Source organism: Pristis pectinata, chromosome 12 (assembly GCF_009764475.1).
Source record: "Pristis pectinata isolate sPriPec2 chromosome 12, sPriPec2.1.pri, whole genome shotgun sequence".
NCBI classification, from domain to species: Eukaryota; Metazoa; Chordata; class Chondrichthyes; order Rhinopristiformes; family Pristidae; genus Pristis; species Pristis pectinata.
This window is the reverse complement of record NC_067416.1, coordinates 658,634-671,250: the sequence shown is the minus strand read 5'-3', so window position 1 is coordinate 671,250 and position 12,617 is coordinate 658,634. Positions and strand designations below refer to the sequence as shown.

At 49.0% G+C, this 12,617-nt stretch overlaps 1 protein-coding gene across 2 annotated transcripts in view; it reads left to right on the top strand.

Annotated features, from left to right (window-relative positions):
- The first annotated feature begins 1,141 nt into the window (after window positions 1-1,141).
- The window catches only part of rrp12 (ribosomal RNA processing 12 homolog), a 51,039-nt gene continuing 39,563 nt past the window's right edge, over window positions 1,142-12,617 (top strand). Inside the window, exons 1-8 of one of the 2 annotated variants that reach the window (XM_052027615.1) lie at window positions 1,142-1,446; window positions 3,717-3,949; window positions 4,631-4,714; window positions 6,766-6,842; window positions 8,249-8,354; window positions 8,737-8,853; window positions 9,101-9,239; window positions 11,819-11,946. In XM_052027615.1, coding sequence (XP_051883575.1) covers window positions 1,215-1,446; window positions 3,717-3,949; window positions 4,631-4,714; window positions 6,766-6,842; window positions 8,249-8,354; window positions 8,737-8,853; window positions 9,101-9,239; window positions 11,819-11,946 — 1,116 coding nt within the window. In that variant the 5' untranslated portion in view covers window positions 1,142-1,214. The remainder of the gene's footprint in view (window positions 1,447-3,716; window positions 3,950-4,630; window positions 4,715-6,765; window positions 6,843-8,248; window positions 8,355-8,736; window positions 8,854-9,100; window positions 9,240-11,818; window positions 11,947-12,617) is intronic. The other variant, XM_052027616.1, reaches the window with a different exon arrangement.

The following is a 12,617-nucleotide window of genomic DNA, read 5'->3' as shown; positions in this document are numbered from 1 at the left end:
AGCCCCCCGCTCCCCCTGCTGGTCACCAGTGGGCACTGCAGCCCCCACTCCCCCTGCTGGTCACCAGTGGGCGCTGCAGCCCCCACTCCCCCTGCTGGTCACCAGTGGGTGCTGCAGGCCCCCCCCCCCCCACTCCCCCCTGCTGGTTTGCAGTAACATTACTACCCGCCACTTCCCACAGTGGTACCGTGCTGTCTGCTCCCCTAGTTCTTCTTGTGTGGTAAGTTTGCTGTCTTTGGTAGACATTTGGTGACTCGAGTTTTCCATTGCCTATCTGAATGCTGCTTCACACGCTATTACAGCGCCAGAGACCCGGGTTCAATTCCAGCCGCTGTCTGTAAGGAGTTTGTACGTTCTCCCCGTGTCTGCGTGGGTTTCCTCTGGATGCTCCGGTTTCCTCCCACATTCCAAAGACGTACGGGTTAGGACGTTGTGGACATGCTATGTTGGTGCCGGAAGCGTGGCGACACTTGCAGGCTGCCCCCAGAACACTCTACAAAGGAGTATTTCACTGTGTGTTTCCATGTACATGTGACTAATAGAGATATCTGAGCAAGTGATTGTGGATCAGGGGTCGGCAGGGACGTAACACTCTGTCACTCCGAGCCGCGGGAGGCGCTGCGCCCGGAGGTCCGGACCGGGGTGTAGCGACACTCCGTGCCGCGGGGGGCGCTGTAGCCGGAAGTCCGGACCGGGGTGTAGCGACACTCCGTGCCGCGGGAGGCGCTGTGGCCGGAGGTCCGGACCGGGGTGTAGCGACACTCCGAGCCGCGGGAGGCGCTGCGCCCGGAGGTCCGGACCGGGGTGTAGCGACACTCCGTGCCGCGGGGGGCGCTGTAGCCGGAAGTCCGGACCGGGGTGTAGCGACACTCCGAGCCGCGGGAGGCGCTGTGGCCGGAGGTCCGGACTGGGGTGTAGCGACACTCCGAGCCGCGGGAGGCGCTGCGGGCGGAGGTCCGGACTGGGGTGTAGCGACACTCCGAGCCGCGGAAGGCGCTGTGGCCGGAGGTCCGGACTGGGGTGTAGCGACACTCCGAGCCGCGGGAGGCGCTGCGGGCGGAGGTCCGGACTGGGGTGTAGCGACACTCCGAGCCGCGGGAGGCGCTATGGCCGGAGGTCCGGACTGGGGTGTAGCGACACTCCGAGCCGCGGAAGGCGCTGCGGGCGGAGGTCCGGACTGGGGTGTAGCGACACTCCGAGCCGCGGGAGGCGCTATGGCCGGAGGTCCGGACTGGGGTGTAGCGACACTCCGAGCCGCGGGAGGCGCTGTGGCCGGAGGTCCGCACACTTGCCGGTCACGGTGGAGGATGGTGCGCAGCGGCCGGTTGCGGGCCGGGGTGAAGCAGAAGCTGACCCGCTGGAGAAAGGGGCACAGCAGCGAATCGAACCCGCAGACCCATCGGTTTCGGGAGGCGGCGCGGAGCCGCTTCTTCAGCAGACCGTCCGGTGAGTGTGGGCGGCCTGAGGCCGGGAAAGGCCTGGGCCCCGGCCCACGTGGGTCCATCCACGGCTCCGGACCGCCGCAGGCGGACACTCGGCCTTTCTGTCTGCTCCTCACCCTGATACGTCGGCTCAGCGACTCGTCCACTGATCATCTCCCTCACTGGCTGACCATCCATCGGGTGGGAAATGGGGGGGGAGGGGAGAGGAGAGGAGAGGCCGGGGATGAGAGGGTGGGGGAGAGGAGAGGCCGGGATGGGGTCTGAAGAGGTTAAGGGGTGGAGGAGAAGAGAGGGTGGAGGGGGACAGAGGCGAGGGGGTGAGGGAGAGCTCAGGGGAGGGGAGGTGAGGAGAGGTGGGGGGGTGACGAGAGACTAGTTTTGCGGGGGTGATGTACAGGACTGTTAATGGCATAGAGAGGAGATATGGAGAAAGAAGAACCCCCCTCCCCAACAGAGGTGTTGTGAACTGGAGGGCAGAGGGTTTAGGTGAGGTGTTAGATGAGAGGCAGAGACTCGCAACTTTGAGAAGCTCCTGAACGAGCTCTTCAATCGCCTGGTGTAGAACTACAGGACAAGTGCTGATAAATGGGATTAGTGTAGATGTGGTCTGGATGGTTGCATTGACAGGATGGGCTGAAGGGCCTTTCTCTGTGTTGTAAAACTATGATTCTTTTGCTTGAAATCTGTGTTAAAAATGAGTAAATGCTGAAAGATAAGTGTCTAATTTCTCAGGTTCAAGATCCTTTATCAGATCAGAGTTAACCTTTCAGATCTATGAACTGAAAGGTTAACTCTTTCCACAGATGCCACCAGGCCCTGAGAACATTTCCAGCATTTTTGGTCTTGAATATACTCACAACTGAGCTTCTGCAGACCTTCTATGTAGACAATTCCAAAGATTCACCACCCTCTGGATTAAGAAATTTCTTCTCATTTTTGGTACCGAATGGCTGACATCTTATGTTGAGACTGTGACTCCTGGTTCCAGAACCCCCAGCAAGGGAAAGCAATAACTCCACATCTATTCTGTCAGTGACACTAAACTAAGAGGGATTGTGAACTGGGAAGAGAATGCAAAGATACTTAAAGGAAACCTAGACAGATTGAGTGAGTGGACAAACACATGAAAGGTGCAGTATAACATGGATAAATGGTGACAGACTGGGAAGTGTAAGGAAACTGTTATCTCTGGAATCAACCTGAAAATCTAAATGCACTATATCTACCGGTTCTTCTATTTTTTTTTATTTTGTTAGTCATATGTACATGGAAACACACAGTGAAATGTGTCTTTTTGCATTACTGAGAATATTTTGGGGGCAGTCCGCAAGTGTCGCCTCTCTTCCAGCACCAACATAGCTTGCCCACAACTCCTAACCTGAATGTGTTCGGAATGAGGGAGGAAACTGGAGCATGCAGAGGAAACCCACGCAGACAACAGACAGCGATGGGAATTGAACCTGAGTCGCTGGTGCTGTAATAGTGTTACATTAACCGCTACACTACTGTACCACTCCTTTTCTATTCAGCTACTCACAAATCTAGAAACTTTTCAACAAATCTGCCAAAATGATTTCCTTTCATAAAGGTCTAATTCTAAGAGAGTAAGGGGGGAAAGTTCAAAGATGTGTGGGGCAAGTTTTTTTACACAGTGGTGGGTGCCTGGAATGTGCTGCCTGTGATGGTGGTGGAGGCAGATACGATCGAGGGGTTTAAGAGGCTCTTAGGCACGTGAATATGCAGAGAATGGAGGAATATGGACCATGTGAAGGCAGAAGGGATTGGGTGTCATTAACTTAATTAGCACGACATCAGGGTCTGAAGGGCCTGTTGCTGCACAGTTCTATATTCTAACTCCATATTGATGCAACCAATCCTATTTTAATTCTTTAAATGCCACGTTATCACTTCCTGAATTCTAACCTTTTCCCCATTAGCAATGTCACTTTACAGGCAAGCAATTTCCCATGTTCCCTCTCTCTCCCTTAAATTGTGCATTTACGTTTGCTGCCCTTGTCTCTGGCAACCACCGTAGATCTGTGGAATTTTCCAAGCGGGTAGTCGCTTCCTCTTCACCATCTCTCAGAATCTCGCATATAGATCATGTCCTGGATAGTTATCAGCACTCAGTCCCATTAATACCTCCATTCCTTTATAACTAAAGTCGATTTCTTTCAGCTGTACTTTCGCTCTAGAACTGTTCTCCATATTTTCAGCAGTTTTTTGTGTTTTCCTGTCGCTGTTTATTTACTTTCAAATGTTTCTGCTCTGTAGGAAAGAGCGATCTGACAGTGGATGTGCTGAAACTGCACAATGAGCTCCAGTCCAACAGCTTATCTATTGGCCCGAGAGAGTGTTCAGCAGAAGAGCCCATTGGTGAGAGAGAGGACAATGCCCTTACAGAGAAGACCTCTGGGACCTTCCTTAGTGGACTATCTGACTGCAGCAACCTGACATTCAGCCGAGTTCAGCGGTTCTGGGAATCCAATTCTGCAGCCCATAAAGAGGTGAATGTTCAGCATACCGTCTGAGACTGGGTACCTGGGAGGGGTCTGTAAGTGACTGGTGCAAAGGGCTGGGATTGGGAGAAAGGTCTGTGAGTGACTGGAGTGACTGGTGCGGTGTCCTGGAACTGTCTGTAGCAGGTTGGGAGCTTTGGTGCAGTGTGCTGTCTGTCTTCATCTCTGACCCTGGAGCATCAGTAGTTCAATTCTGTGTGGTACAGCAAAGCCCAGTTGTCTTTTCAAGTGATTATCAGCCCTGACCTACTCTATCTGTTTACACATTTGTCTGTTTATTGCCTTCCTCCTCCGCCATTGTGTCTGCGTTTAGATTCTCGTTTATATTCTTTGCCTTCTTTCTCCTTTCAGGAAAGAATGCTGGTTTAAGTTTGATGGTTTTCAAGGTCGTGACTCATTTACGAAGAGTAAATGAAGGGAAACCGTTCCCAGTGTTTGGTTTGAAGAGGAGGGATTCTGTAGGGAAAACCTTTTTATGGAGAGAGTAGTTATGGTCTGGTATTCACTGACAGGTATTGTGGGAATAGAATCAAGGTCTTCAAAAGGGAACTGAGAGAGAATTTGCAAGGGGACAAGGAATGAGGGTGAGAATGCAGTTGGGTGTACATGGATGTAATGTGGAAAATGGCTTCCTTCCATAATTTTCTGGTTCTATGGATTATTTTACAGATCTGTGCAGTATTGGCTGCTGTTACTGAAGTGATTCGCGCTCAGGGTGGGAAGGAAACAGAAACGGAATATTTTGCTGCTCTGGTGAGTTTCCCAGCACCCGTTCCCACCTGTCTCCTACACCCATCCCGAGAAGAGGGGCTCTGCTTTAAGGGTGCACTTGACAAGCACAAGCTGGGTAGATTTCACATTCAGCTGTTTAGCTCTGTATCTCAAAATGGGGTCGGGGGGTAGATGTCTCTGAGTACGGCTGGGGACATTGCTTTTGGACTGGTTAGCATTTGCACTAGCCATGAAAAATGTGTTTTTAAAAAGTATTGAATCTCAATTTTTGTCTTCAGCACTAATATTAGTATTTTGACAATGGTTGCTCTTTAAAATGTGGTCTATTTCAGATCATCAGCACGCAACAGTTACAGAATCGATCAGGTTCCTGTCTGATAATTGAGGCAGCAATTTAGATAAGCATATGGAGGAATTTAAGATAGAGGGATATGTGGGAGGAAGGGGTTAGATAGTCTTAGGTGTGGTTTGAAGGGCGGCACAACATGGTGGGCCGAAGGGCCTGTATTGTTCTCTGGTTAATAGGGTTGGAGACGCACATTTTCTTATTACTTAATGGAAGACAACAGTTATCTATCTTTCCTGAGATTTCATTCTAAATGCTTCATATGTTATTGCATAGTGCTGTACTATGTAATTTTTATAGCAGTTAGTTTCATGCTGATCAACAGAAGCCCATGGAGCAAAAAAAAGCTGCGGGAGGAACTCAGCGGGTGAGGCAGCGTCTGTGGAGGCAGAGGGGCAGTCGCTGTTTGGAGTCAAAGCCTGCATCAGCGCTGAGAGTGTAGAGGGGAAATAGCCAGTATAAAGAGGTGAGGGGGAGGGGTGCGGTAGGTGCTGGCAAGTGATCAGGTAAGGAAGGGTTGATGGGCAGATGGAGCTGTGGGGGTGGGGGGGTGGAGACAACAAAGAGCTGTACATTATGGAATCTGGTAAGAAAGAAGGTGCTGAGTGGAACCAGAGGGAAGGGATGGGGGGCAGATGGGAACAGTGGGGAAGGGGAGGAGAGAGGGAACCCAGTGGATTGAGTGTGTGGGTGATAGACAGGTGGGGGAGGGGAACAAAACTGGGAAATGGAGCTGGGGGGGTGGGGTGGTTTGGAAAGAAATGGTTGTGCAAGAGGACGTGGGTAGATCAGAAAGAGAAAGGAACAAAGGGGGAGGAGGTGACCTGAACTTGGGGAATTCAGTGTTCATGTTCTTGGGTTGTGGAGTACCCGGGTGGAATATGAGGGGCTGTTCCTCTAGTTTGGGTTTGTCCTCTCCCTGCCAGTGGAGGAGGCTGAGGACAGACAGGTCGGTGGGGAATAGAGGGGGGAGTTGAAATGGCTTGCAACTGGGTGCTCTATATGGCCATTGTGGACAGAGGGCAGTGCTCTGCAAAACGGTGGCCCAGCCTGTGCTTGGTCTCACCGATGTAGAGGAAGCCACGTTGAGAGCACTGAATGCAGTAAACAAGGTTGGAGGAAGTGTACGTGAATCTCTGCCTCACCTGGATGGTGGTGAGCGAGGAGCTGAAGGGACAAGTGTTGCACCTATTCATGGGGCTTTTTTGGCAAGCACTGTGTTCAAAAGCCTGTTATTCATTTGCCTTGGTGCCTCATTGAGTAAAATCTGTGAGCGTGCGTGGATGGAAACACAATGATACTGATTCAGTTAAACAACTTGCACACGAACTGTATCAGACTCTGGATATTTTCCCAACATAAAAGTTAATATTTAGACCACAGATCCAACATTGGGTTCTGTTACTCACTGTTTATGTACATAGCTGAAATGCAGTCAGCCATGTTTATATTCTCAGAGTCCAACGTGGTGCTCTACTTAACCTAGCCTTGCCCTTCCTCACACTATGTTGTGCTGACTGAAGCAGTTCTCGTGTCTGTTTCAGAACAAGTAGTGCTGTAAAAGGTTTAAAGTTTGTAAAGCACGCAGACCAGTTAAGATGCATTCTGGAGCCTTTGACCAGATGGGGTAAGGTTGCAGTTCAAGGTGTGTGATGTGCAGGGCTGGAGAGGCTGTAGGCAGGATATGTGAGATCTCTGAACCTGACTAATACGTGCACTTTCACAGATGACTACGTTAGAAGCAGTGGAGTCTGAGGAGTCTGTCACAGCCATTGTATACCTGTTGAGCTTGGTAATGAAACGGTAAGTCCAAGTATTGCTGAGGTCCAAGATTGTGTCATCAGTGTGTAAGATGACAAGTTTAGTGTAAAATGCCATGTATTTGTAGTTAAGATAGTGAGAGTCATTGGTAAGATGTCTTAACTGTGAGTATGCCATTATGTAAATGTGCGAAGCTGGAGTGCACTTGTAAGGTGCTGAGAGTGTGGAGGTGATGCCTCAATGAATGAGTACAATATGTTATCGTGAGCACATTTGCTTTGTGGTCACAAAGCTTTAGTGAGTGAGCACAGTGTGTTAATAAGAGCAATGGGGCTACAATTTCATAAAATATCTTGTTAGTACAGTATGTCGATGTGAGTATTTGTGTTGAATGTGCATACTGTCTTTGCAAGTGAGCACATTAAGAATGTAGACAGAAGAGACTGCAGATGCTGAAATCTGGAGCAGCACACAAGATGACGGAGGAACTCTGGGTTAGGCAGCATCTAGGCAGAGGAATGGACAGTTGACGTTTTGAGTTGAAACCCTTCATCTGGGTCAGGTTATCTTTCGCTCCAGATTCTAGCATCTGCAATCTCCTGACTCCGCAAGATTAAGCCATTTGGCTCTTTGATCCTGCTGCACTATTCAACGTGATATTCAAATTCAGCAGCCTGTTGCTGCTTTCTCCTCATATCCATTCATCCCTTTAGTCCCAAGAATTATATTAACTCCTTGAATATATGTAATAATTTGGCGTCACCTGGTAGGGAATTCTATAGGTTCACCGCTCTCAGTGAAGAAATTTCTCATGATCTCAGTCCCCAACGTGACCACTGGCCCTGGACTCCCCCACTGTCAGGAACATCTTTCCTGAAACTGATCTAATTCCTGTATCTAGTCCTGTTAGAACTTTACATGTTTCAATGAGATCCATTCTCTTTTAAACTCAGTGAACATAAGCCTGATCAACAATCTCTCTTTATACCTCAGTGCTGCCATCCCAGGAGTCAGTTTAGTGAACCTTCCTTGCGCTCCTTCCAATGCAGGAACATCCTTCCTCAGACAAGGAGACCAAAGCTGCACAGTTAACTGTCAAATGCGCTCTCATTAAGGCCCTGTAGAATTGCAAAAAGCCATACATGTTCCTCTACTCAAATTCTTTTGCCATTAAGGGAAACAAACGATTTGTGTCTTAACAGTGTGCTGTACCTGTATACTTACTGTACCTTCAGCAATAGATACCCAGGTCTCTCTATATTTACCTTCAGCAATAACCCTAGCCCAGGTCTCTCTGCGCTGCCCCTCATTACTGCTGAGATAATCAGCCTTCCTGGTTTAGCCACCATGTGGGTGAATTGTGTCTCATGCTGATCTTATTGAATAGCAGAGCAAGCTCGAAGGGCTTACTCCTGATCCTAATTGTTATGCTTTTACCTTGATTCCAGGATGCCTGCTCCAGTCCTGAAAAAGAAGTTCTCAGACACAGCAAAAGTTTTTATGAACCTTGTAGCCATTCAGGCGAGTACGGGATCCACAGTAGCCCTGCGATGGGTAAGTCCAATCCATGTATTAGTCATGTTGTGTGGCAGTGGTGGCCTCATGTGGTTTCCTAATGTCAGGACTTGGTGGTCTCCTGGTATAACGGTTTTTACATGGTTAGGCTGAACAATGGGGTTTTTCCTTGGGATATCCTGGTGTTTGATGTATGGTGCAAGTCTTATGGTTGGGCAGGTGGGTGGTGAGGTCCTGGTACCAGACAGGTGGCTCCTGGTGTCGGTATAGTCACATTCCTGGTTGTTGTGTGCATGACCAAATTTTCTAGGGTGAACCGGGATTGGAATGTGGAGGGTTCTGTGGTTCAGAGGTGGCATGGTGTGAGGGAAGTAACTCGACTGTGTACTCTTTGGTGATGTGTCATCTCACTGATTGGCAGACAGTCTCGTGCCTCTCCACTCTGCTGCGTCGACAGGATCTGGACATGTGGAGCTTTCCCTCGACACTCCAAGTTTACCACGGTCTCCTCACTTTCGCTGTACACATCAAACCAAAGGTGAGTGGCCAATCAGGGTGTGAGGTGCTGATGTATCCAGCTGGTGGGGTATTAGACCCAGGGTGTGGCTTAAGCAAAGGGATTGGCATTGGGGTAATTAGGAACACGGATTGCCTGTTAGTGTAAGGGTTGGGGTGCTGAGGGGCTGGTACTGGGAGTGGGTGTCAGAGCAGTGCCAGATAATGAAGAGAATGCTGGTAGGGGTGGAAGTGGTGACGCAGGATCATGTTTCCTTCCCTCTCCCCAGGTCCGAAAGGAGGCCCAGCGCGGCATCTGTTCCATCCTCAGGGGGAGCGACTTCATGTTTGGAGACGTAACTCCACCCCTTCACCCAGCTGCCCAGTCAACAGCCAAATTCTGCATCAAAGAAATTGAGGAGTGTGGAGGTGGGTATCGGGGGAGGTCTGGTGAGGTGGGTTGCCTCGGAGGGGGGGCCTGTGTGTGGAGAGGTTTGCTGGTTGGCAAGTGACTTGGGCTGGGTGGGTCAGAGAGTGGAGAGGGGTTCAACAGGTTGCTGTCAGAATGGAGAGTGGCCTCACAGGGCTGCATGGGAAGGGTCTGCTGGGTGGGTCAGGGGATAAGGTCTCATCATGGAGTGGTCTCAAGGTTCATCTGGGTATGAAAAGGGTCACTGTGTGGGAGGGTTTTTGGTAGCTAGGTGGGGGTCAGGGAAAGTCTTGGTAGGTCGAGGAGGGGAAAGGGGCTGGGTGGGTGTGTGCACGCGTGTGCCTTGGGTTGGAATGGAGTTTCAGCATGTTTGGGTCTAGGTGGGATGGGAATATCTGTGGGTGAGAGGGCAGGTTAGTACTCACAGAATATTGTTTGGGGGGAGAGGTGTGGGAGGGAGAGAATCTCAATGAGTGGATCGAAAGCCAAACTGCTAGAGGAACTTGGGATCAAACAGCATCTGTGGAGGCCAAGGGATGGTCAACTTTTCAGGTCAGACTCTTCATCCAGACCCTACGTCAGTTGTTTGCTCCAGATTTCAGCATCTGCAGACTGCTGTGTTTCCAGTTCAGAGGGAATTTTGTCGTGGGCCACTGAGAGATTCTTGTTGGAAGTGAGTGGTTTCTCTGGGCAGGGAAGAGGCAAGCTTTGGTGTGCTGAGAGAACAGTATAATGCCGGAAGTAGATTGGAAGCAACTGCTGCAGGGAAAACCAACATCCAATAGATGGGGACTGCTTAAACATGAGATGGTAAAAGCTCAGAATCAGCATGTCCCTGTAAGGTAAGAAGCAAGATTTGGGAACCTTAGTTTACAACAGAAATTGAAGGTTTGATGGGAAATGAAAGAGAAGCTGATCAGGTTTGCTTCATGATCATCCTTTGGAGTTTGTAGTGAATGGAGGAGAGAACTTTCTCAAGAAATTAGGAGGGCAAAAAGAGGACATGGAAATGGCCTTGACAGGCAGCTTTAAGGAGACCTTTTATAAGTATGTTAGAAGCAAGAGGATATCTAGGGACCAAAAAGGAAATCTACACATGGATCTAAGGGATATGAGAATGAATACTTCTCATCAGATATCAGTAAATGAATACTATTTATCAGGTTGGTGGACTGATTAGTAACACACACAACTGATTAGTAAGTTTGCCGTCGGCACAAATGTTGGTGAAGCAGTAGATAACAAAGGTTGTGAAAGGATACAGAGAGACATAGATCAGTTGAAAATTGAGCGGAGGGTGGCAGGTGGAATTTAATCCAGACTAGTGTGAGCTAAAGCATTTTGGGATGTGAAATACTTACAGGGTAGATCCAGTAACTGACAGGGGCTCGAGTATTGATGTACAGAGGGATCTTGGGGTGCAACTTCATAGCTTTCTGAAAATGGCAGCATAGATGGATAGGGTAGAGAAGAAGGCACTTGGCATGCTTGCTGCCTTAGGCTGAAGCCTTGAGAACAAGAGTTCGAATGTCACGTTACGGCTGTACAAAACGTCGGTGAGGTTGCATTGGAGTATTGTGTATAGTTCTGGTTGCCAAGTACAGGAAAGATGTGGTAGCATTAGGAGTGCAGAAGAGATGCACCGGGATGTTGGCTGGAATGGAGGGCTTTACTTATAAAGAGAGATTGGATAGACTGGGTTTATTCTCACTGAAATATGAGGGGTGACCTTCTAGACCTTTATAAAATTACAAGGGTATAGGTAGGGCAGGTAGTCTTTTTCCCAGGATAGGGGTGTCTAAAACTGGAGGGCATAGGTTCAAGGTGAGAGGGGAGAAATTTAAAGAAGATCTTGGGCAAATTTTTCCACACGAGAGGTTGGTGATTTTATTGAATGAGCTGCCAGAGCAAGTGGTAAAGGCAGGTACAGTTACAACTTTTAAAAGGCATTGGACGGGTACTTGGATAGGAAAGGAACCTTGCAGCCTAACAGCATGAACATTCAATTCTCCCACTTTAAGTAATCCACCACCCCCACCACCACCACCACCACGCTTCTTCTCTTCTTCCTTTTCCCAGCCTATTTCTTTTTTTCTACCCTTTTATTCCCTTTCTCTCCTGACCTTTGACCCATCCCCCGGTGGATCTGCTCCCCTCCTCCCCCACACCTGCCTATCACTATCTCTGACCGGCATCTACCTATCACCACCTGTGCCCTCTTTTGTCCACCTATCACTGCTCTTTTCCCTCCTATATATTGAGCTTCACCTTTTCCTGTCTTCAGTCCTGAAGAAGGGTCCTGACCCAAAATGTTGACTGCCTGCTTTACTCCACGGATGCTGCCTGGCCTGCTGAGTTCCTCCAGCAGCATAGTGTTTGGCATGGATGAGTTGGACTGAACAGCGCATGTCTTTGATGTATCAATATGACTGAAACTGGTTTCAGGATGGGTAGAGTTGTGGGTTTCTTATGGCAGAATTATGGCACAGGGTCTCTGGACAAATTACTGGTGGGAGGAACTGGGGATTATCCAATGCTGCATGTTCCCATTCTGCTATGCCTCTTTTGTTCCCTGCAGGCAGTACAGAGGGTACCACCACGCTGCACGTGTTATGTTTGCTGAAAGAAGTCCTTCCCTGTTTCCCCGTCAGTTGTGTGAAGTCGTGCTGTGAGACTCTGCTGAGAGTCATGACCCTCAGCAACGTGGTAAGGTGCAGAATTCAACTCGCAAGACCCAACACCAGGCCCTCTTTGAGCAGTACAGTGAAAACTCATTATGGCATGGAAGGGGGCAGGCATTCTTCACAATGAATCTGTGCTTGTTTGTTCACACTACTGACCGACTCATCCATTCGTCAGGTCTTCATGTCTTAGCGTCTCTTAAACCAAGAGTTTATTCAAATCTTTATTGAATCTCCTTCTATTGCCACATCAGGCAATGCATTCTGTGTCCTGTCACTGAGAAAAGTTTCCCTTTAGTTACTCCAATTAATCCCTTCATGATTGAAGTGTCTCTACGAACTCTCATCTTTACCTTCACTGTTCCAAGGAGAACAATCCCAGCTTCCCATGTCTCTACGTGACCCATCACACATCAGAAGGGAGCCACTCAACTCACCAAGTTGTCCAGTCAGTCCTGTTCCCCCACCCTTGCTCAAATTTTTTTTTACCTTTAAGTATTTAATAAATTCCTTCTGCAAATCCACAGTCTGTATCCACCATGCTTTCGGGGTTTGCATTCCTGTTCATAACCACATGCTGCAGAATAAAGTTTTTCCCTATCATCCTTGGATCTTTTGCTCTTTGTTTTAAATCTGTTGCTTGTCTTTGACCATCCACTAATTACATTTTCACAAACTCACAAGACAAGGGAGCAG